Genomic DNA, 25,523 nt, shown 5'->3' on the forward strand with positions numbered 1-25,523 from the left:
ACCTCAGAACATGTCAAATATAGCTGGTTTATTATTTTGTTCTCCTTTTTGAATGGACCAAATGTATTTATGCAATTGACTGATCGGCTCTTACTAGCCAGGTGTGTATTATTTCATAATTTTTCTTATAAACACACAGATGAAAGGTCTATAATTGATTTCAAGTCTGTTTTTTGCATTTCAAATCTGTTGCTGTTAACTGTTTACGACATCCAAAAAACTGACAATGCGCCAGTGAAACAAACCATCGTTAGACTGAGAAATCAGTCGGGTCATTATTAAAAAGAAAGAATACACTGGTGAGCTTAAGAAAACTGTTGTAGTCAACAAAAATTTTTTCAGCAGTAAAAAAAAATGATACTAAAGTCTAAAGTGAACTAAAGTCAGCAAAGATTTCACCAGATCAAATATAGGGTTTTTTTTATTTTCACAAGATGGAAACAGGAAGAATAGATGAGGTGAATTCTGAAGTCTGCTCAAATTCAGTCAAATGCTTCAAAATCACAACAACCTTAAGTCAAAGTAACCCAAGCTGTTTTGTTTGAGGGAAATAAGTGGAATGTTGTCAATCACCAGACCTGAATCCAAGTGAGCATGTGAAATTGCTGAAGACAGAACACACCAACTGCAGCAAAGACCTAGCACCACTAGAGATGATGTCTGGTGACGTCAACAGGGTCCAGATTTCAGTCATCAAACCACAAAGTATTTGCAACCATGTATTGAAGGAAAAAAAGGTTATAATTACAGTAATTTGTCTATTTACTTTTGTTTCTTAAAATAACAAAAATAGTAACATTAACTTTTTCAGGGTAAATATATTTATGTGCCTTGACTTCTCACTGGCCAGAAAACCATGAATGCTCAGATTTCCTGTGAGTGTATATATATATATATATATATATATATATATATATATATATATATATATATATACACACACACACACACAATACGTTCATTTCTTGCTTTGTATCATGTTTATCTTCTTACCTGAGCTGACACCATTTTGTAGTACATTCTAAGGTAATGAAAAGAAATGTGAAAGGAAAGGCCTCAAGAAGATGATACCACTTGCACATTCTTTGTTAAAAGCACCATGAATTCTCCATATTGTCACTGAATCTTGTATTGTTTTGCTGCGGATGTAAGCAGATCAAATGTAGCTCAAGTATGTTCTATGTAATCTTCATTTTAAGGTAATCAGTACCTTATATATAATCAATTCCAATAACAGTGAATTTGGGCTTCATGTTTCCTTTATTCAAGTTTTTTTTATATTCATAACAATATGGTTGTGACCGTCATGAACATACCTGCAAAACATCTGTAGTGAGGTTTAAAGAGATTTAATAACAAATTGACCAAAATAATGCAAGGAAGTGCAACCTTCCCACACCCACCAATACATAATAAGTCATTCAGCTAATTCCTTTACCTCGATGCAATCTTTCATCTTTTAACTCAAGGTTCAAATCATTGTTATTCCCTTTATAAATAAATGTTTATGTGTTTAAGGTTTATTCAATACTGCGCAGGGCTTACCAATACAAGTACAATGCTGTTTGGACTTGTTTGTAGATTTCATCAATTCAAATGAAACTATTCTATGAAGCATAAATCATATTTCTCAGCTTCCTGAAATCCTATTAAAATATGATAATGGCCGTTGACAAATGATCGAATTTATGCCAATCTGTCTCCCCACCCAAAGTCGGAGGTATGTCTTAACAGTAATGTGCATTTCAAATGTTACAAGTAAAAAGTCAACACCATCTGCAAGGTTTGGAATCATCCTTCCTGTTATCCTGGCATACTTCCTACTGCAGTCACATGCAAGACAAGGAGAACAACAATAACCAAACAAAAAGATGGGGCACCAAGAGTTTGACAAGGGCAAGGGTTCAGCAACACAAACCTCACTTCCTCCAGGGGCTCTCATATGATGTCATCCTTAACAGGAATGAGAAGTCACTTGTGTTTGAAGGAGGAACTTCCTGCCTCTGCCTGGAACTCACTCTTATATCCCACAACTGCTCAGGTCATTCTCTCTCTCTTTTTCCTCCTGTTTTCCTCCCCTCAAATTAGTTTTTTGGAGTTTTTGTAAAATATATATACAATATGTCACAAGTGAATACACCCCTCATGTTTCAGCAACCTTTTTCTCAAGGGACAATACTATAGAAGCAGTAAAAAAATAACTCAAAATACTCCATTATTGTCTAAACAGCTGGCAACAAAAGTAAGTACACCCTAAGTGAACTTAATGTCAAAACTGTGTCCAAAGTGTCAATATTCTGTGTGAGCACCATTGTTATCCATCACTGCCTCAATCCTCCTGGGTATGGAATTCACCAGAGCTGCACAGGTTGTGGCTTGGATCCTCTTTTACTCCTCCATAATGACATCACAAAACAGACACATGACAGACACATGACGCTTCTCCACTTTCCACCTAAAGATGCCCCACAGGTGCTCAATACGGTTCAGGTCTGGAATCATACTTGGCCACTTCATCATCTTTACCTTCAGTGTGCTCACTTTTGTGAGATATTGTATATATCAGTGTGTGTTTGTGTGTGTATATGTGTTGTTGTCGGAAACCAAAACAGAGGGATGTGTGTGCCTTTCAGCAGCAGCTGCAAAAATCACAAGCTCACCCCCCCACCTAACTCACCCCACCCCAATTTGCTGAGTCTTGGCTGCCTTAAGACCTATGACACATTGCCCATCTGAAAAGAATTCCTCCACGCATCCACGAGTCACGCCTGCCAAGTCCGGCAGCAGCTCACCTCACAACAGCTCATTATTCTTTGTAAAGCAGCTGCTGAACCACCATGTAGTCTTCCTCATACACCTTAGTGTGTCTTAGTTACTTTTCTCAGCTCAACATCTGTCACATGACTGGATAAGGAAACACTGTGATGTTTCGGATATTCGGTTAACTTTTTAATTAGATCTGTACTGTTAGAGAACTGAGGGCACAATTTGGAGAAGGGGTTTCATTTCTCAGGACTCCGTCTTGCCTGTACCAGCTCATTCAATAGCTAAAAGATCGATGTTTAACATTTAAACAGAACAGGTTAGGATGAATAGTGCGAGTCATGCTTGGTTTTTTTTTTATAAATCTTGTGACAGAGACTAGCACACACCAGAAAATGTAGCTTCCATTCAGATTCTAAAGCATTATCAGAAGCTGATCCATGCACAATACAGTTTATAAGCAATCGTTTTGTACGTGAGTTAACAGAGTAAGGAGTAAAAGCTGATTCAGACATAAATTGAAACCCTAAATGCATCGATGTGAGGTATCAATTACAAAAATGACATACGGAAAGTCACATTAGACACAACGATTACAAACTGCTCAGTCATCAAGGTTTTAGGTGGGACGCTACATTCTTAGCTCTTACGATCTTTAGTGTGATTCATTTCATCTGTATTATAATTTCTCTTATTATTATAAAATTGATATCAATAGATGTGATGCCACCGGGACTCCGTGGGTAGATAAAGTTACTGTATGTGATTATGGTGTTTGTGCATGCCCCCTATCCATGTCTGCAAGGGTTTCTTCCTGAAACTCTGGTTTCATCCCAACTCCCAAAAAACTGCAGGTAGGTGTACTATGTGTAAATGAGTGTGTACGTGAAGCCCTGTGATGAACAGGCATGTTGTTCTGGGTGTTTCCATGTTGTTCCCTGAGAACTCGACAAAGCTACTCTTCTGGCTTACTTTAACATACTTTTTTTTATTCTAAAAAGATTGGAGTATGGGAAAAGGGTTTTGCTTTGGCAGCTTTTGTGTGTGTGTGTGTGTGTGTGTGTGTGTGCTTAGACAGAAGAGTTGCCCTCCATCTGTGAACTCACAGCTCAGGCCAACATTTCGAGTGGGCTATTTTGAAATATCAGCAAGCCCCAAAAACCCTGAGAGACGAGAAAGCTGGGGGGAAGAAAGACGGGTAACTTCCACTCACCCTTATATCATTCTGACGCAGTTCCACGTCGCAGACGCCGTGTCCATGGCCGACTGCACATCTGGAGAAGCAGCAGTAACGACAGACGGCCACCTGCTCGGTCTCGCAGTGATACAGTCTGTATTCGTCATGCTGAGGGCAGCTCCAGGCCCGCACGTCCTCGACATCTACCAGCAGATGTCCGGCGTTTGAAGAAGGCTGCTGAAGGTGGGTTTGGATGTGAGACTGGCAGCAGGGCGCGTTGCAACGGAGGCAAACTTTCTGCGCCGGGAGCGCGGGTCCCCTTCTGCACAGAATGCACTGCAGCACAGCTGGTTCCTTCTCTGTGTTCAATGCGTTAAACTTCTCCACGATGTTGATCAGCTTGATGTTCTTGTCCAGGCTGGGCTTCTGTTTGTAGGGCTGGTTGCACTCCGGACACCGGAGAATGCCGACGTCTTTGGCCCAGGCCTCGCTGATGCAGCCGTGGCAGAAGTTGTGTTTGCACGGCAGCTGTACCGGGTCCACGAACACATGCAGGCAGATGGGGCAGATGAGCTCCTCTTCAAAACAGTTCTTCCAGGCCTCGGCCATCTCGGCTGCTTGGGCAGAAGACATGCAGGCCAGGATTTTCAAGTTGAAGAGCTTACTCAAGTGTTTCAATGAAGTCGGAGTGGAATTCGACGCGCTGTTCCAGTCATTGTTTTAAAGCCCTTTATACTAATAATAATAAGAAGAAGACGCTGCATCCAGGTGTGCACAAACAGCTGTCGAGAAGTCTCCATTAAGGGTCCAGGGAGACAAATCAGAGATCTCAGGCTTGCAATCGGATCGCGACAAACGGGGCATGTTACTGAAAACCACACCGGAGTCCCAGTTCTCCGATATGATCTCCTAAATATCTGAGCATGGTTTTGGCGCAGTGATGAAAACGCAATCGCACCGATCTCGGGGATTTATACAGCTTATTACAAGCACGTAAAGTTGTTTAAAGCTCTTTAAGTCTCTGTAATAACACTATGCTTTGAGTGAAGTTTTGGTGAAGCTACACCATGTCCCGTGTTTGATCTGAACACTCGGATGTGCGCTGGAAAGTTGAAGTCGGATGATCCATAAGTCCATATATATGTATTTATCCAAAAACAAGCCTCATGCATCCGATCATTGAGAAAGTTGTAAAAGCACACGTGAGTCGAGCAGCTCAAAAATATCTCCAGATCCCGAAACGAGATCAGTGTCCTGTTCGGTATACCCTGTATATACCCTGTATATACCCTGTGTATACCCTGTGTATACCCTGTGTATACGTATATGTTCAGAGTTCCTAGACGGCGTTATGACACTTACCTCGGCAGGACATCAGGCCTCCATACTGTGAGAAATGGAGCGCCGGAAAATAGTTTCGAAAAATCAGTACAGCTATAATAATAATAATAATAATAATAATAATAATAATAATTAGAAGAACGAGACGAATAATAATAATTATTATAATATATAAATGTTTACAATTCGAACTCTATGTTGGAGTAGTCATTACGCGTGTGTCTGATTTTCTGCCACCCAGATCAGACCGCCTCCGTGTTCTGAGACCTTTTCCGATGTACAGAACAGCAAACACGTTAAAGAACATTAACGTGCGTTATGAAAGCTATCCACGGAGCTCGCGCGCGCTCTCTCTCTCTCTCTCTCTCTCTCACACACACACGCGCACACGCACGCGCCCGCGCGCGCACACACTCACACGCGAAATCTCTCGATCAAACTCCGCTGTAACGCTATTTATTCTCTTGCTATCTGTAGTCGTTCAATGTTAAAGGGTTTTCCGCGGTGTTGTGACTCTTCTCCATGCCCGCTCACGGCGCTGAGCTGCGATCTGATTCCTTCTCTCACAAAACAGCGACCAGCCGAACGTCAAGCTTTATAGGTTTAAGCGATCTCGCTTAAATATTTATGTATTTCAGACACACACACACACACACACACACACGGCGCTGGTCCTTAAAGGGGACAACAACGTTCCGGTCCCTTGTTATCGTTTACTGTCACCAGCCATCTTGTTTTCCTGCTTTGGAAAGCGCGATTGGAGTGTCGGATCTGTTTCTTTTTCTCCTGATGTGTACACTCCTTTATGAAGCTTCTCCCTGTCCAAATCCCAGAAATTCCCCAGTGACTGATGAGCGCTGCTCCGCGAAAACACCACAATCAGCCTCCAAAGTGCTGGTCCGAGATCAATCCGCCGGATTTCCGCCGTAATCCGGTCTACTTCTTTGGCGTATTATTTAATCATTAATTAATTTTTATTTATTTATTCTTTTCTTTTTTAAGCAAATCCCTGATGAGAGGAATGCAAGCAGGCACAGGACTGCAACTCAGGATACACTTCACATTTACACTCCCCCATCCTCCTCCTCCTCCGCCTCCCCTGGGTCACGTGATCGTCCTTTACCTCCTTGATTCATACAAAGGGGCGGGAAGTATGCACGAGTGGGCGGGGTCTACTTTAAAAGGGCAATTTTTTTTATAACTATCGTCTATTTACTGATAACCAGCACTTCATAAAAGAAAGGTCGTGTTCACAGTTAAACGGCATTATGAAACTAATAAAGTGTTACTATTTCTGTATTTTACTCAGTACTGTTTAGAATTTTCACTTGATAACACTGAAGTCGTTCCTAAAATGTTTTCGACGGTAACAACGACGCTGTTTATGTAAAAGGGGAAATGTGTGTGGGCCCCACGGCACTACAGCGACTGTGTGCATACAGTACATTACATTGTAATTACATTTTGCACTAAATTGAATATTTGCATTAAAATCTAAAAAAAGAGCAATTTCTATTGCAGCAATTCTATTTCATATAAAAACATAAGTAACAATATTGTTTGCTATTTAAAAGATAAAGTAAATTACAATAAATCTATCCCTTTTCTCCAGTTGGTTTGAGAATTCAGGAACTATTGCTGAACAAACACACACACACACACACACACACACACACACACATAAGGATCTGAACTGCCAGACTACCAGATGCCAGTCTAAAGGCTTTTTCCAAAATCAATTGACAAAATACAGCAAATGAAATACAAGTGCCATTAGAACTACATTTGTCTGTCTGTCTTGTGTTAAACTGTGACAAAGTCCAGCCTTTAGGCCGTAAATGCCATTGGCATGTTGGGTGAAAAATATGGGACAATATTCATGAAGATTCTACATCTCCACAGTAATATATCACAGTGGATCATTGATGCTTTCAAATCTTTTGCAGCTGGTGTTTTCCAGAGGCTCTATTGATAAATTGTTGGTAATACCAGTGAATGTAGCTACAAGGCATAAAACTCAATCCAAATAAATTACATTCAGTTTTGCTTTTGTTATTACAATATAATATAATATTATATATATATATATATATATATATATATATATATATATATATATATATATATATATATATACAGTACAGACCAAAGTTTGGACACCTGCTCATTCAAAGAGTTTTCTTTATTTTCATGACTATGAAAATTGTAGATTCACACTGAAGGCATCAAAACTATGAATTAACACATGTGGAATTATATACATAACAAAAAAGTGAACTGAAAATATGTCATATTGTAGGTTCTTCAAAGTAGGCATCAACAGAATGCCAAGAGTGTGCAAAGCAGTAATCTAAGCAAAAGGTGGCTACTTTGAAGAACCTACAATATGGCATATTTTCAGTTGTTTCACACCTTTTTGTTATGTATATAATTCCACATGTGTTAATTCATAGTTTTGATGCCTTCAGTGTGAATCTACAATTTTCATAGTCATTAAAATAAAGAAAACTCTTTGAATGAGCAGGTGTGTCCAAACTTTTGGTCTGTACTGTATATATATTTACACATATCAGTTATTTATTCACTCTGTTCTACCAGGGTAACAATTACAACAATTGACTTCTTATTTATATATTGTAGGCTTGGTCTTAATCACTTCTTATAAAGGCTTCTAATGATCTAATCTAGAAAGCCAGCATGATAATTAAAGAAGGCCTATAGACCTACATACATTAATAAAATACAACCCAAATGTAAAAAAAGCTTTGGATGATGTAAATGTAAATAACATTAGAATGAAATGATTGGCAAATCTCATGAACCTATATTGTATTTACAATAGAACATAGAAAACATATCATATTTTTAAACTGAGGAAATACTCTTTTCCAAAAAGATGGAACATTTGGATAGGAAATGATAGGAACATTTGTTGCTATAAAACCTGTATATACTTTTCAACACTGATGGTTCATAAGCACTAATGCACCCCCATACCATCAGAGATGCAGGCTTTTGAACTGGGCACTGAAGATAAGCCGAATAGTCCCTCTCCTCTTTAATCTGGAGGATGTGGCGTCCATGTTTTCCAAAAACATTTTAATTTGTCTGATCACAGCACATTTTAAATGAACTTTGGCATAGAGAAAATGCTGGTGTTTCAGGATCATGTTTACATGTGGCTTCTTCTTTGCATGATCGAGCATTTGTGGATTACATGGCAAGCTGTGTTCACAGACAATGATTTCTGGAGGTTTTAATGAGTCTATGCAGTTATTTTCTTTTACAAATTCCTGTCTGTTTCTTTAATGCAGTGATGCCCCCCTTGTGCACAGAGAGCTCTTGAAATTATCTGAATCTTTTGATGAGAGTATGTTATGATAAGATACTCAAAATCTTCACAATTTTTTCGAGAAACATAATTCTGAAATTGTTCTAGGCAGCTTTTTGCAGATTGGTAAACCTCTACCTCTAAAATACAAATTTTATACCCAATCATGTTTCTAACCTGTTGGTAATTACCCTAATCTTTTTAGTTTAACAACTTTTACTTTTCCAGCCTTTTCTTTTTTTTTTTTTTTTGCCCTCTCCGAACTTTTTTCCCCCGACATGTTGCAGCCATCAAATTCAAAATTACCTAATTTTCTATTCAAATAGTACATTTCCTTACTTTAAACATTTATTTTATATTGTCAGTATTTTCTATTGTAAATCATTGCTTAATGTTTTCATTTACATTTTACACAGCAGCCCACGTTTTGGGGGGAATTGGGTCATATCAGACTGCTCTACAATGGTGCTTCACATTGGTGAAGCTGTTCTCCCTTGTTAAGTGGACATCTGTGTTTTATAGTGTAGCCTATAAACTTGTCTACCAAGAGTTTATATAATTCATTAATTTAAATGGGTGCTTTTGGTAATGAAATTGTCACCCAAAGTCAAATAAAAGTTGTTATCCTGCTGAATCTAACTGTTTAGATTTTTGTGTTATTGTCAACATGTGACTAACATGTTGACTGTTGAAACAAAGGCGATCTTCTTTAATGAATGTCATGACTATATAAATATATATAAAGTAAATATAATTGTAAATACACTGCAGTCTTGCTGTATATAGCAGCATTCTGCCACTACAAACACCAGATGTGAGCCAAAACATCGATAACAAAAATTGATGGTTAGGAAAGGTATGGCATACAAATGAGCACTTGGTAAACATCTTTAAATGTAACTTTGGACTAATTTTAGTTATTTTAAGTAAAAATATTAGAAAGAATTCTCTATTATTTATACATTTTAAAATGGCAGTAAGAAAATGTAAATGTAAATAAACTTTAATGCACTATAGTGATAAAAAACAGGCAGTTTAGTGATGAGAAAGAATATTAAAAAAAGAACAATACACTACAAAAGCACATCATTTAAAAACAAACAAACAAACCAAAAAAACACCACAAAAAGTAAAATAAAATACAGACAGCTCATGGTTTAGGATGCATTCCAGGCATTACCAAAAAGGACCAATGTACTGTACCACAAACACCTTTTCACTTGCATCTATAAAACATGGAACGTAACAGGAACAACAGGTGGAAACGTTAACCATTGCACTTTAAATGGTTAAAGAAATCAGAGGAATCAGAATAAAAATGGACTTTTGATCCCCTACATCCAATACATGAGAATGCTAATTAAATACTGGCTTTGGTATAGATCAACTTGAATGAAGGTAGTGTTAATCACAGTTTTTAACAGGCACTAGTATATTTAATTTGAGTGCAATTTAAACACTTCAATAAATCATGATTAAAAAAAAAAGGTAGATTAATTACAGCTTGACTTCATGAGATATAGTTCTACTGGGAAAAAAGTTTACTCGAGCCGGTAAACATTTCTTAGCAAGACTTAATGATAAATGTGTACATTTCTAAACAATGGAGAAAAGTACTAAAAATTGACAAGATAAAAATGTATCATGTTTCGATTGGCAGTATATATTTATAGCACTAGAAATGATTTTATTTTTTAAGAAATACACCTTTGGCATAATCAATCTTTGTGCACACAAAGTGAACATTTCAGAAAATTCTTTAATTTGCAAAGCAAATGTTGAGCAGATTTTGTATCAGTACTTCACTGTGGCACAGAAAACATTGGGGAATATTTGGCAGAATTAGAAAGTTGCTATGCCCAACCGTTAAAATTTATAAACATGGTTTCAGCCAAACTCTTTTGCAAAATGATCATTTGTGGAGCGCATTAAAAAAATAAAGATAAACAATCTGTATTATCTGTTCCCTGTTTGTTCTCCATTAAATAATATTCTTTTTTGTTGTTGATTACAGCAAGTCGTTCTGCAACTTGATGCATTTATCAGTCTGGGTTAATGCACACAACAAACCTGCTACAGCCCTTTTTTACAGTAAATCCATCTCAGAGTATTCAAAAAAATAGTAAAAACATTGTAAATACAGGCACTTTTAAAATTGAACAGTATGAGTGACTAAATGCATTCGACTGAACAGGAGAAATGCTATGATGGAGTTAATGCTGGGTGAGAAACGGCATATTCGGTGTTTTGTGCCAACAGTTGTCTGAGAGGGAGTCAAGTGTCTACGTGTCCATTTCCTCCAACTGTGTATATGCGTAAGTCTCTGTGGAGCCCCTGCGGCTCAGCACTTCTCCAGAGACGCGGGAGGAGACAAGGCTTCCTCAGTCTTATTGTAGCGGGCTGTCAAACACTCGATCTGGCAGGATAGAAATCTTCAGCTTCTTATCAGGCCAGCTGTATTCCTTTGGTAGCTTGGACTGAAAAACAAGGATGCATTTTAAGAACGGTGCTTCATGAATTTCTTTTAAAGCCGAACATTACGCGGCCGGTGATTACCCACCTCTTCACAAATACTCAGGTCCCGAAGGTCGCTTAGCATATGCTCCACAAACTCTTCAGTGAGAAGGATCTTCAAAAAACAAAACAAAAAAAACCCCACAAGTGTACATCATTATACCTGTTCAGTGAGGTTGCCATTCGAATAAGAACTGTAGAACTGGATATTCATTACCTGCAGCCAAGGCCCATGAGCAGCGTAGGGGTGCTCTTCTGTTGCGAAGGCACCCTCCACTCCAGTGGATACAAAAGTGATAGCTGTGTCACCATTGATACTTTTATATGTGAAGTGCCTTCCATGAAGAAGGCGACCTCTATGGAAGACAGAGAAAAAAAAAAATCTTGTTTAGAACCGACAGCCACCAGTGCTTCGATTGCTACAGAGATGAAATTCTCATGGATCGCCTTCAGGCTTAAAAAAAAAAAAAATGTCTTTGGTTTCAACTAAACAAAATGAAATTACACTTCAAACACAGATCTTATACTAAATCCTTTTAATGCCAACGCTTGGGCTTGCTGGAACCGGCCTAAAGATTTGCTGGCTTTCAGAACATGTTGAGAGTTATGATATTTTTAGAATAACACTGTAGGGGTAAAGGATAATCTCAAAATAACAGGGTGTTAAATAAAGTAGTGCATAAATAAATACACTTCTGTACACAATACCCATTACCAGGTGGATGAGGAAGGGCTCAAATATACTGCAGGTACTATTGTGCATAAATAATTCTGAATAAACCAGGCGTGTGCGTGTGAGAGAGAGAGAGAGAGAGAGAGAGAGAGAGAGAGAGAGAGAGAGAGAGAGAGAATGGGGAGGCGGGGATGAAAGCATGCCTTCAACAGAGACTGTAAAAGTCTTTACATTACCTAAGGCACAGCGGGAGCAGAGTTCCAGACTCCTGATTGAACTTGAGGTGCACACTCTCCAGCTGTCGTGTCCTGACCAGCTCATGAGGAACAATAGCGGATGAGCTCTCACTTTCCAGACTGTCCTTACGGCTTCTGACGAGGGAGCAAGGAGGAGCGCGAGCAGGGGCGCGAGCAGGGGCGAAACAGAAAGCAAGAGAGATGAAGGGAGAAGGAATGAATAATTTTGCATATTTCATTTGCTCCTATTTCCTGCAGTCACAAAGGTAGACTGCTCTAAATATCCCTAGGCATAAAGCAACAGTCCCCTTTTCTCTGCTTATCCTTAATAAGATAAACTGGTTAGTGCGCACACATTTGCATTTAAGTCAATGAACTACCAGGAGGCCAAACTGCAAATTTTCGGTTTAAAGTTTATGAAATAGCTATAAATATGGCACCACCACTAGAAGCAGTCCAGCTCACACAACATTAATTCCATGATAGAAATTGGGATTACTTCAGCAAAGACCAGTGCTAAGACCATTACACTAAATTTTGTCTGTGACCCTAATGTTCCATTGGATATAAATGCAATTATAATCATGTTAAGCATCAAATCGTTTCACATTTCTAATCGTTCGCCATTTAAAAGTGAGCCACTTTTACGACATCCGTTATTGGTTTCTAATAAGCAGTTACCCGAGGTAACTTAGAGCACTTCAGGTCCCATGGTCTGCCACATCACAGCTATACTGGCCCATTTGTTATCCTAAGTAATTCAGACAAAAAGTCTTTAGCAAAGAAAAGGCTTTAATTATTTATATTTAGGGCAAGAAGAATCAAAGCGAACCACTGCCTTCCTACAAAACTGCTCCTTTCAACATTTACAGTGATGTGTGCAACTAACAAAATTATAGTATGTACTACGCCACACAGTCCACTACATAATGTATACATATCTTTTTGGAACTAAATGTAACCTGCAGATGAAGACAGTACCATTTATTAATGAAAAAACTCCACTAGGGAACATTTTGTTTAGGAGTGAATTTTTTTTTCTCTCTATTGTTTGGCTCTTACCTTGAATTCTGCTTGCTCTGCAAATGTCCGACTGATTGTCTAAAGAGAAATTAGGAGTAAATTTGTACCACAGCGAAGAGGAAATTAATGCATTTACCATTACTGTCAAGAGGAAAATCAATTTCCATTTTTTTAAAGCCACAAAGAACAGAGACCACCATTTCCCTAGTTTTTTTTCTTCAAGGGAAGAAATGCTTTCAGCACCTTACACACCATTATGATATTAAAGGTCTGATTGTTGGTGTTGCATCCGGTCAGTCAGTGAAAAAGGCAAAGCTTTCTTAACAATTGTTAAAGGGAAACAACTCTACCTACTGCTGCTTTTATCAACCATTTTGGGAACCGGTTTGATAATTAATCCTTAAATTGAACATGCATGTGCTATAGGAGTAAGATTTCTAGAATGCCAAAGATTATTATTCAGATTAAGTCAAACATCAGCAAAATGTATAAATGCTAATTATAAATGCATTCATATTTCCCCCTGCATAGTACAATACATTCTGCATATATTCCTTCTATTTCTATGCTTTTTAAAGGCTAAGCATAGACATACTCTGCTGTGGTAATTGTATGTGTGGCACGGCTAAAGAAAGACAGCAGATCCTCTGCTTATGGCCAGGGGGCAAGGTGAGCAGGATGAGATGGACAAAACACAATAGGAGGCTAAGATTACCCCAACCCCCTGTTGTGCAAGGTGTTGAATGAAGCGCGACTGCATTGAGATCGATGAGTTAAGAACGGACCGTCAAACATCACAGCTTACCATAAAGAACATCGACACACAGCTCAAAACGGATAGTAGAAATTTTTTTTTTAAACTTTGCAGTGACCGAAACAATGAAATCAGACAAATCATTACACCGACACCAAAGATTTCAGAACAACTGCTCACAAATAACTTCTGTACAATATTTCCCCGGTCCTAAAAAGTCGGCACCTAAAATGTACAGCACTCCAGTTAACACAACTTTTATATACTGATAATTATAACACTCACTAAATACTAAATATAGTGACTGGTACTGGTACTCTTACTGGTTTGTTTGGTATGTTAAGTGAAACAAAATTTGCTACCTAGGAATCCAAAACTCAACAAGAATAAACATTCGGATAGGAACTAGAACGTAGTAAGTACAAATGCAATTTTCAATGGCTCAATGAATGAATTGTAGCTTGTTAGCGAACCACCAAAAATAGACCTAAATACTATATTGCCAGGCAAACACCCAAGCAAGCACCAATTTCAGGGAAATGAATTGAATGATTTACCCTAAAATATTACTAAACTTTACTCAACACATTACGACAACTCATTAATAACACTGCTGCAAATCTACAAGGAATTTCTGAAGAAACAGCAATATCTTGGAATATGCCGAAGAAACACGCTACGACTTGAACCATGCTGGTTAGCTTATGTCAACATGTAAATGCCAGCAGCCATGTTGTCAAGTAGCCCATTAATAATAAAGTATTTTAATAAACTTGAGGTTGACTATTAAGAGTAATAGCTGTTTTGTGATAATAGCAACAGCAAAAAGCTGAGTGTTTTATTTTTTGCTTATTCTGAAACTAAACTTTACACACTATTTCCGGCAGATTATTTTACTTTAACAGCAGGGCATACGAGTTATGATCATTGGTATGAGATGTGTTGAATGACCAACGTCCTGGTTATAGATTACAGAGAATACAAACGCTGTGCTAAATACGTGGCATCGGAAACATTTGCTGATAAACCAGAAATGTAAATGTGCGCAACAAAATAAACGTTTGAGGAAATTAAATAGTTGAATTCAAAAAATGTTATATTAATTTCACAAATTCGAGGCACGTTTTAGTAATATACAATGAAGTCTGGAAGGTTTAGAAGAAGACATTTTACGGTAAAAATATATAACAATAGAAAAGTATAAACATTTTAATTAAATCGTATTAAATTATTATAATCCATGCTCAATCTTTCCTCATCTCCCCAGTTCTGGGCAAAATCCCATTATAATTACACGGTACATAAAAAAAAAAAAAGTGGAGATCAAAATTAAGGTGCCAATTCTTTCCTTCCATCTCAGTCTGATAAGTTCACTGTGGGAACACACAAACCCCCCACACCCTGTCCACACCTTATACAACTTATCAATGTCAAAAAATGCATACTGTTGGATTTGGATTTAAGCCCAAAAAACAATTCTTGTAAAAAAATTCTAGTAACTTACAGTGACCGGTCTTGGTGTCTCTGGCTGTTAATGGGGGGTAAGACTGCCTTGCTGTTGATCTCCAGTCCTTTCCTCAGGGCTTCCCTGATCTGTTCAGTGTCTGCGTATGAAACACAGCACACTTTTAAGAATGGTTTACAGGTTTGTTTGTCTTTTTAGTCAAATGTTGTACAGCATTACAACAGTGTCGGCACATTTCTTCAATGCCATCGCCTTAGAACCATTTACTTGTACTTTTCAACAATGTCCACACACCTCTGCACTGCTACTGCCTTTATATTGTATGTACTATACATACAGTGGGGCAAAAACGTATTTATTCAGCCTCCAATTGTGCAAGTTCTCCCACTTAAAAAGACAAGAAAGGCCTGTAATTTTCATCATGGGTAAAATTCAACTATGAGAGACAAAATGAGAAAAAAAATATCCAGAAAATCACATTGTCTGATTTTTAAAGAATTTATTTGCAAATTATGGTGGAAAATAAGTATTTGGTCAATAATAAAAGTTCATCTCAATACTTTGTTATATACCCTTTGTTGGCAATGACAGAGATCAAACGTTATCTGTAAGTCTTCACAAGGTTATTACAAACTGCTGCTGGTAGTTTGGCCCATTCCTCCATGCAGATCTCCTCTAGATCAGTGATGTTTTGGGGCTGTCGCTGGGCAACACAGATTTTTAACTCCCTCCAAAGATTTTCTATGGGGTTGAGATCTGGAGACTGGCTAGGCCACTCCAGGACCTTGAAATGCTTCTTACGAAGCCACTCCTTCGTTGCCCTGGTCACGTTTCATCTTCAATGCTCTTGCTGATGGAATGAGGTTTTCACTCAAAATCTCACGATACATAGCCCCATTCATTCTTTCCTTTACACGGATCAGTCGTCCTAGTCCCTTTGCAGAAAAACAAGCATGCTGTTCCACCCCCATGCTTCACAGTATTTATGATGTTCTTTGGATGCAACTCAGCATTCTTTTTTCTCCAAACATGACAAGTTGAGTTTTACCAAAAAGTTCTATTTTGGTTTCATCTGACCATATGACATTCTCCCAATCCTCTTCTGGATCATCCAAATGCTCGATAGCAAACTTCAGACGGGCCCGGACATGTAGTGGCTTAAGCAGGGGGACACGTCTGGCACTGCAGGATTTGAGTCCCTGGTGGTGTAGTGTGTTACTGATGGTAGCCTTTGTTACTTTGGTTCCAGCTCTCTGCAGGTCATTCACTAGGCCTTCTCGTGTGGTTCTGGGATTTTTGCTTACCGTTCTTGTGATCACTTTGACACCACGGGGTGAGATCTTGCGTGGAGCCCCAGATCGAGGGAGATTATCAATGGTCTTGTATGTCGTCCATTTTCTAATAACTGCTCCCACAGTTGATTTCTTCACACCAAGCTGCTTACCTATTGCATGTTCAGTCTTTCCAGCCTGGTGCAGGACTACAATTTTGTTTCTGATGCCCTTTGACAGCTCTTTGGTCTTGGCCATAGTGGAGTTTGGAGTCTGACTTGTTGAGGTTGTGGACAGGTGTCTTTTATACTGATAACGAGTTCAAACAGGTGCCAGTAATAAAGGTAACAAGTGGAGGACAGAGAAGCCTCTTAAAGAAGAAGTTACAGGTCTGTAAGACCCAGATAAATGCTTTTTTGTAGGTGACCAAATACTTATTTTCCAACATAATTTGCAAATAAATTCTTTAAAAAAATCAGACAATGTGATTTTAGGGACTCCCGCAATAAACGGGTTATACCACAATAAACTCAATTTAGCTTTTTTAGTTTACTTATTATTATTATTTTTTTATTGTTTCCAGGCAACATTGGCACAGAATTCAACACAAGAGGACCCAGCTTCTGTTGTGGCAAATTTTGCTATGACACGGATCAGGAAAATGTCTTTGGCCATCCCTGCAGTAACACGGATTCATTTAAACAACACATTTTCTCTCGTTTTTGGCCTCAACAAAAACATAGCTTTTAAAAATGCTCTCCATAGTGGATCAATTTGGAAACACCGCTTTCGTGTCACAGTGTGGACTGTGAAAATGGAGGCTTTCAAAAAACAATGAGGCATTTTTAGTCATTGGCGCGACTTTTCAAAAAGCTGGAAAGAAAATAAAAGCCAGGTGGAAATGGCGCGGTTTGAAGAGTCATCCATTTGCGCGTGCGCAGTACAAGGACATGAACTTTATCAGACGTCTCAATGTGGATGAGCAACTTTTGGGAAACGATTGAAAACGAAAGTGTGGATGCAGAGTTTTCAAATGTATCTGCATTTGTGTAAACGTTGCCTTAGATCGTTATATCATTCCCTATATTAAAATCGCTCACCTTTCTCGGACAGCCTGCGTGGCTGTGATCCAATGCAGATGCTGCGGCTGTCGTCCTCGTCCTCAGGAGGGCGGCTCAGGTCATCCCATGCACACTTGGCACTGACACCGCTTAGGTTAGAGCCATCCGTTTCGATGCCTTTATCCACCCTCTCCTGCTTGAATAAATCACATGCACAACACAGCAGGTCAAACTCACATGCAGACTAAAGTGTACGGGTAAAATGACGCATGTCTACTGTCTGAAAAAATGATCCATTATGAACATCATCAATAGGAAATGACTGAAATGAATCAACATTACACAGTTCACTCCGAAAGTATTGGAACGGTAAGGCAAATCCTTTTTTTCCCCCCTTCTTTTTAGTATACACTCAAGATGTTTGGGTTTGAGATCGATAACAGTGACAATAGATCCGAATTTCGGGAATTCACTTTATGATATTTACACCTGGATGTGCAATTTCGGCAGTAAACTGCTCATTCTTTGGGTGAGCAAAAGTACTGGAACATAATCTTAAACTAAAACAAAATAACCACATCAAGCCTGTAACCCGCTAAAATGGGTTCCCTTTGCCTTATGATGCTTTTCCAGGCTTGTACTTCTGGTATAGCTTATATATTGTTGCTCTCAAGGTTTTCTTCAAACAAGAGATTGTGATACATTCACCCCTGCCCTCGTGGAGGTGGTTGTTTATGTCATTGCCTGTTGTTTTTCTTCACAGCTCTCACAATGTCACCAGCTGCTGCTGTTTTCATTGGCTGACCTGTTTGATGTCTGCCTGTTAGTACACAAGTAGTTTCTTTCTTTTGCTGGGTTATGCCTAATGCTTATATAATGGCTTTAATCAATTTCCACTCTTTTCTCATCTTCGAAACAGCTTACTTTTCTCCCATAGGCAGCTCTCTTGATTTAACACTTTTTTCAATGAAATTTAATTGTCCTCACAGACAAAACCAAAAGCAGACACTAAGTGCTAATAACTAAACTACAATCAACACGTCTGTCACTAGATGTTCCAATATTTTTGATCACTTGACGAAAGAGTTTATTTTAGGTTTAGTGTGTCAGTTAGGCAGCTAGAAAGTGGGTCTTCCGAATTCAATTGTTCAGAATTTAACAAATATCCTGTGAAATAACAGATCATCTAATAAATATTGTATTCTACTGTGGTGTGTCACTTAATGAAGCCAAACTAAGAACTCTGCAGTAAGATTTGTTTATAGAAATGATACCATGAACTTTAATACGTATTACATATGAAAATATATTTTTATTGCTTAGTGCAGATTTAAAACAATTAAACTATACAACTAATTAGAAAACAAATAATCAATGATCAAACTAACAGTTGGTCACAGCCCTGACAACGAGAGAAAGTTGAACACCCACTGAAATGCCAAAATGAGACATTAATAGCACTGTTTAGGTTAATGTTTGCAGGCAGTGCCAATGTGTAACAATTCCTATCAACCACTTCCCCATAATTTACTGGTTACACAGATGCAGCTGATGTGTGTGTTGATTAAACAGAAGCATTTTAAAGAATTTGGAAAAAATACAAGTTCTTTAAAAGCCTCGCCTCTTTAATGTCCAAGGCTTGACTGTACTGCCATTTAATATTGCCATTTAAGAAGTCATTTTCATTGTATATTATCAATTTTGCATTCCACATATGATTTCATCTTTGATAGTTCTAACAGCAGACAGAAAAAAACCGTCTTATTTACTATCACATAAATTATATTTGGGTAATTTAAATAAAATAGGAAGTAAAGTGTTCTCAAAAAAAAAAAGTGAGGAAATAAGCAAGCGTTCTTTTGATGTTATTTCATTTATCCAGCATGGAAAAGCTCTTAGGGCTGCTGAATGATGCAATTATTATGCCAGCAAGTCTTTTCAGTCATATATTCCATATCAGCCATGAAATACACCACAAAGACAAAGCAAAAAAGGGGAAGATGTTTTGATTAACAAAATAAAGCCTTACTTGTAAATGAGGGTCGATTTCAAATATAGTCTCCCCTCTCCTCATGTCAGTGATTAACCACGGGCCTCCTGCACTGCAAACAGATCAGGAGGCAGGATATGTCCATTTACATACGGTTAATGAAAAAAAAGGGTAAAACAAAGCCTCTCAGGGTCAGTGACCATTAACTTGAGGGAAAAAATAAACAAACACAACCGGGAAGTCACAGGCAATTCTAATACTTTGCAACATTTGTCCATAAGGCATATCGGGAGTACCGTGGGACCCCGTGCAAACGAGTGCGGCACGGGACAAGATTTAATTGGTGAATGCAGATGAATGGGTTACGGGAGAATAAAATCATTAGTGGGACAAATGGTCTTTAAAAAATATATTTTTTTGAAATTACTAAAAATAAATAAACTGTAATCTATATAATAATGTAGTGCACAAAATCAAAAATAGCAAGTAAAATAAACAGCAACTACTAGAGCACACAGAGGCACAACGTCTGAAGCGCAAGACAGAGATGAATCACTGAGAGCTACGGATATTACTTCATTATTAAAGAAAGGAACATACAACACAACAAATCCTTGGCCATGATTTTACAAGATATCGTTTCAGTTGATGTTCTAGGTTACACACATGCACTTTATGTGGCGAGGACACTTACTAGTCCTTAGCCCTGTGTTTTCTGTTTCTGTGATTGTTGTATGTAGCATCAGGGTTCTGAAGGACTATGTGCTGTGTCAGCTATATATGGTTGAAATGACAATAAAAGCTTCCTGTCTTGTCTTGTCTATGCTCTGAAAAGTTCCTTGTTCATGTCCATGTTCATCATTTACACAAAAAGTCAAAGTCATAAAACGAAACGTTTGTTACTTTTCCATTTCTTTTTCATTTATATACAAAAGGGAAAAAAAAAAGCAGTCAGTGCGCCGAAAATAAAGCTACTTATACATTTTACCTGCAGGCATTTGAAGAGAAAATAAAATAATAAAATAAAAATGTAATACAATAAAAGAACATTTTTGTGGGAGCGGGACTGCAAAACTCCTGCGGGCACAAGCGGTACAAAACTTAAATAATATATGTTTTTTGCAGGAGCGGGACAGAACTTTGCGGGAGCGGGACTGAAAAATTCGTCCTGTGCAGGTCTCTACCTTGAACAACACTTAAGTGGTGGTAGTCATGTTTCTCCTTACTGAACACATTAATTGAGTATAAACAAGGTTTGTCCTTAATTTACACTGAACCTGGTTTAGGAGAATACTCACACACGCACTCCACGCAGCAGGTCCAAAATGCCCTGACCATTCCATTGCTGTGCAGCTTGGAGCTCTTCTGTGCACACCCCCACGATCTTCAAAGCACAAAAGAAAAAAAAAAAAAACAATAAATACAAATAAATAAACACACACACACACACACCGTACACTCCAAGCTAAGCCCAAATTAGCAAAATATGAAGCTTTTAATGGTCTTAAAATCATCACAAAGCAGGAAATTAGCTAGAATTATTATCACAATTTTCAAGGATTCATCGGGTTTAAATTGTGAAAGAGTGGTCCAGGGAGCATGAGGCATCGTTTTCACACATGGATTGGCCACCACAGAGTCCAGACCTTAACCCCATTGAGAATCTTTGTGATGTGCTGAGGGAGACTTTGCGCAGAGGTCCGACTCTCCCTTCATCAATACAAGATCTTGGTGAAAAATTACTGCAACATTGGACGGAAATAAATGTTGTGACATTGCAGAAGCTTATCGAAACGATGCGACAGCGATATGTGCTGTAATCAAAGCTAAAGGCGGTCCAACAACATATTAGTGTGTGTGACTTTTTATTTTTTTTGGACAGGGAGTGTGTTATAGTATACTTATATAGGATAAAGGTTTAAGTTATTATTTTGTATTTGCATAGAGGCAGCATATTCTTCTACTACATGTAAAACTATAGCACTAGTATGCAAAAACAAGAGTACAATATACAGTATATTTATTGAGCCTTACTTGAAGGAAGCTGACCAGTCCAAAGTGGGTTTGTACAGGTTGCATCTGGGGGTCCTCTGTGAGCAGCATGTGCTGGATTCGGGACTCACTGTTGTCCAGGGGGCTGTGCCATGAAATGTGGTCACCACTGCAAAATGTGTTTTCTGCATCCCGAAAAAGGACAACACATTCAAATTTACATTTGTGTCATTTGGCACATGCCAATCTTAAAACGATCTAATTTACATAACTTAGCAGTTGAGTGTTTTGTTCAAGGCTTTGTGTAAGAGCTCAGCAGGGGCAGTTTGGTTCTTACATTACCACATGACCTTCTGATCAGATGTTTGGTTAGGATGTCTTGACCAAATGGTTTAAAACATGGTTTTATTTTGAAGACATTTCCTCCAAAATGTACCCAAGGAAAAGCAATAAAACAGGTAATATAAACTAAAAGCTTTATCTTTTTTTTATTTTCTTTTTTTTTAGGTTTTATCATTTAAACAAGCTAATAGTATTGTGCACTGAAAAGTATATTACACATTATCTAGTATCTCATAATCTAGCTGTATTTCAGCAACATTTGTTTAAAAGATTCTTTTCTTTTTATTTTACGTTAAAGTGCTGCCATTAATCAGTTAACAAACCAATTGTGATGACAAAAGACTTTTTCATCCAAATGTGTATAACTTCAGCGATATAAAGTCTATCTCCTAAGACCATCTTCATCAATAATAATTAATGATGTTCATCTGTTAAAAGAGAACGTAGGTAAAACTGATTGTACAAGATACAGCCCATACAAAAATAATGACTCCACCCTCTTCCATTATAATAATAAATAATAATATTTATTATTATTGTTATTATTATCATCACCATTCTTTTATTGCTATTAATGATAATAATAATAATAATAATAATACAAGTGCTTAATCCTGTATAAGACATTCAGAAACTACATGTTTGGCTCCAACTGGATGTTCAAATCCAACCAAATTGCTTTTTATTAAATATTAATAAACCGGTAATGCAGTGGTCAGTCATAATAACAGAACCCAAGCAACCTGGCATTTACACAGCTTAAATGCATCTCAAACACATTTGCTTAGTATCTCCCAAAACATTTTTTTTGTTGTTTTTTATTGTGATCCAACATTCTTGAAACCTCACCCTGCTTTTTTTTTATATTGCACTAGAACGGTGCATTTTTCTATTTAACATCTATCATTTTGAACACTTATCACCAAGCAAACACCGTCACTGTTTTGTAAAATCCCTCTAATATGAATTACTCTTTGAGCTATCCTCCAAAGTGGCTGGCTTCATGCGTTGCAGAACACGTATGGTTTATCCCTCACATACACCAGATCTGATGCAATTAGTTGGAATCAGCAGCATTTCAAGTCAAGTTTATTTGTATAGCGCTTTTCACAAGACATTGTCATAAAGCAGCTTTACAGAAATCAATAGTTAAGGTGAACGATGTGTATTTATCCCTGATGAGCAGCCATGATGACTGTGGCAAGGAAAAACTCCCTTAGAGGTTATGAGGAAGAAACCTTGAGAGGAACCAGACTCAAAAAGGGAACCCATTCTCATTTGGGTGACATCAAGAGTGTGAATATAAATCTTTAAACAATACAGAACACTGGAGAGTGAGAACTAACATGAGCACTGAAATGTAAGATTATGAGTAATGTCCTTTCTATAGTCTTATACAAAAATTTAAAGACGTTTAAGGAAAAAAAGAGAGAAAATGAAGCAGGCAGTGTTAGGATATATATGAAAAGCAGTTTCCTACCTGATTGAAAGACGTACCGAGCCAAACCTTGCATAAGCTCAGCTGGCCAGGTCGGGGGAGCGGTCTCTCCGGGTTCCCTCTTCAGCCGGAACGTGAGCTCAAATCCAAACCCGCTTGGTCCTTCCAAACCAGTGAATCTAAGAGATTACAAAAGTCAATATGATTTTACCATCAAATTACAGAAAACAATACAGCATAAATCTCTATATACATGTTACTAAATATTTTACATGAAACTTAATATGCAGAACCTCACAAGCTTTTCACAACAGGACCAACAAAACAAAAAGGCTCTGAACTTTTTTTTTTACTTTTGATCATGCTTATTTTGCTATTAGACCATGAGAGTAGATTCAAAGTAAATAAACACTTACTCATGAACTCTGTTGTCCCCGTACAGATCGCTGAGGCCAAAACTCACATAGTGCCAGTGTTCCTGTACATCTAGGGCAGGACATCCCACGTTCCTGTACATGCTAATGTAGTCAAGAGGATCTGGCCCCCCTAACCTGTGTTTACATAATGAAAGGGTAAAACAAGGCAAACTAAACAGACGTGCGCAATTCGTAACAATGTCCTAAACAGCACAGAGCCTTTCTAACACCAGTACAAGCAGATCTTTCAGATCCAACAAGACTGAACATCTGAACATTTCAACAAGACCATTCGGATTCGTATATAAACGCTCGGTCTGGTTACAGCTACATTACGCCCCTTATTAGTCAGAAATCGAAATATTTTCACATTTAGATTACGCACTATTTTAATGCACGTGTTGTTTTTATGTAAACAGTAAGTTTGGTAAGGTCCTAAACACTCACCAGTACTTAACAATGGCAGTGACTTGGAGCGGGTTTGGCTGATCGGGATACAGGCGCCGGCACTCCGTGTAAATGGCCTGGAGACCCGGCGGAAAGAGCGAGGCGAGCCCGAGGTGGCCAGTCGCTCCGCCGCTAGGCCGCATATCATCCATCCTTCCCACACGCCACCCAAGAAAGAATAGAAAAGTCCTCAGAAAATACAAAAATCCCGATTCTGCCTAAGAAAAACTCTAATAACGTGTTTAACTCCGCGCGAGAACTTAACTGAAATCCGGCTTTTATATATATTTATATATATTATAGGTACTTTTAAAAACCCTGAACACTCGTCTCCCCTAGGGTTTGCGGGGTCAGCTGGAGGCGTGGCCTCTTACTTTGACCGACACATATTCTGTCCAATCAGAACAGTTTTGCTTGAACAAGCCGGAACCAGAAACGCACTGTGATTGGACTGTGTATGGACTGGACTGGGCGGGCCTGTTTTCTGGCCTTACATAAAAATGTATTAGACTTCTCTTCTATTAGTAACGGAATTAAATACTATTCAAAACTAATCCTATGCAATGCAACAACAACAATAATAATAAGTTTACTTGCCATACTTTGTTTCTGATACTGTAATGTGTTTGATAGCTGTTTATATTTTATAGAAATAGGCGCCACCTACTGTTTATTTATACTGTGTAAAGTTTAGATAAGTTTATTTTCATTACATTAAACAAAAAAAATTATTTCAGGAGTGCTTAGTATTGATTACTATTAAGGAAGAGTCATAAGTCATAATACCCTGTGTTATAATACTCTGTGCAGGGTATTAACCACAGCAAGACTTTGTCCCAGATCTCATAGAGCTATAGTCACTGGTTTCCAAGTTTCGTCCTGGGTTAGGCCTAAACCCTTGCCCTACACATTTATTTTGTTCTAACAAAATTAGAAAAGGCTAATAATTATATGAGTAAAAAAAAAAAAAAAAAAAGGTGAAAACGTTTAAATTTGCAGGACAGGACGTACATCCAGACAGGTGGTTTAGGTCATAATACTGTCTTATGTTGCATATGATTGTGTAATCAGTTGACATCATTTTTAATACATTAGTGTGCAGTTATATACACTACCAGGATGTGCAACTTACTGATCTGACCACCAACAGGTTTGTTTACCTGGTCCTTGGATACAGGAGCCATTTATTAACTTTCTGCCTCTAGACACATAAAACAATGTATCCGGGAAACACTTCAGGAGTTTTGGAAATGGGTAACTACACTGGCATATTTTGCTGAGTTTAATGT

At 38.0% G+C, this 25,523-nt stretch overlaps 2 protein-coding genes across 5 annotated transcripts in view; both read right to left on the reverse strand.

Annotated features, from left to right (window-relative positions):
• trim8a (tripartite motif containing 8a) overlaps window positions 1–6,364 on the reverse strand; it is a 14,100-nt gene extending 7,736 nt beyond the window's left edge. The window contains exon 1 of the mRNA XM_046874672.1: window positions 3,977–6,364. Within this exon, the coding sequence (XP_046730628.1) occupies window positions 3,977–4,573 (597 nt within the window). The 5' untranslated portion in view covers window positions 4,574–6,364. The remainder of the gene's footprint in view (window positions 1–3,976) is intronic.
• Window positions 6,365–9,599: 3,235 nt separating this feature from the next.
• On the reverse strand, window positions 9,600–24,610 carry sufu (suppressor of fused homolog (Drosophila)). Of its 4 annotated transcripts, none has more exons than XM_046874551.1 (13): window positions 24,235–24,609; window positions 23,788–23,922; window positions 23,414–23,550; window positions 21,634–21,776; window positions 20,898–20,983; window positions 19,639–19,711; window positions 17,649–17,802; window positions 15,317–15,416; window positions 13,098–13,136; window positions 12,036–12,170; window positions 11,344–11,482; window positions 11,173–11,241; window positions 9,600–11,089 (listed from the first exon to the last, which is right to left on the reverse strand). In XM_046874551.1, the coding sequence occupies exons 1-13, from the start codon at window positions 24,384–24,386 to the stop codon at window positions 11,000–11,002; spliced, it is 1,452 nt and encodes a 483-aa protein (XP_046730507.1). In that variant the 5' UTR covers window positions 24,387–24,609; the 3' UTR covers window positions 9,600–10,999. The 4 variants fall into 4 exon arrangements, with proteins under 4 accessions (XP_046730507.1, XP_046730502.1, XP_046730525.1 ...); XM_046874546.1 differs by having other exon boundaries at window positions 17,649–17,805; XM_046874569.1 differs by lacking the exon at window positions 13,098–13,136 and having other exon boundaries at window positions 24,235–24,610.
• Window positions 24,611–25,523: the final 913 nt, after the last annotated feature.

This window comes from Silurus meridionalis, chromosome 2 (genome assembly GCF_014805685.1).
Source record: "Silurus meridionalis isolate SWU-2019-XX chromosome 2, ASM1480568v1, whole genome shotgun sequence".
NCBI lineage: Eukaryota > Metazoa > Chordata > Actinopteri > Siluriformes > Siluridae > Silurus > Silurus meridionalis.

What these genes read in the sequence shown, in the direction of transcription:
- sufu (XM_046874546.1), bottom strand. Translation starts at nt 24,386, where the DNA reads ATGGATGATATGCGGCCTAGCGGCGGAGCGACTGGCCACCTCGGGCTC. An exon ending in TCGGTACGTCTTTCAATCAG is followed by an intron (nt 21,777 to 23,413) that starts GTAGGAAACTGC and finishes TTCGGGATGCAG; the next exon opens with AAAACACATTTTGCAGTGGT. An exon ending in CTGCTCCCGCTGTGCCTTAG is followed by an intron (nt 11,483 to 12,035) that starts GTAATGTAAAGA and finishes TGTCTTCCATAG; the next exon opens with AGGTCGCCTTCTTCATGGAA.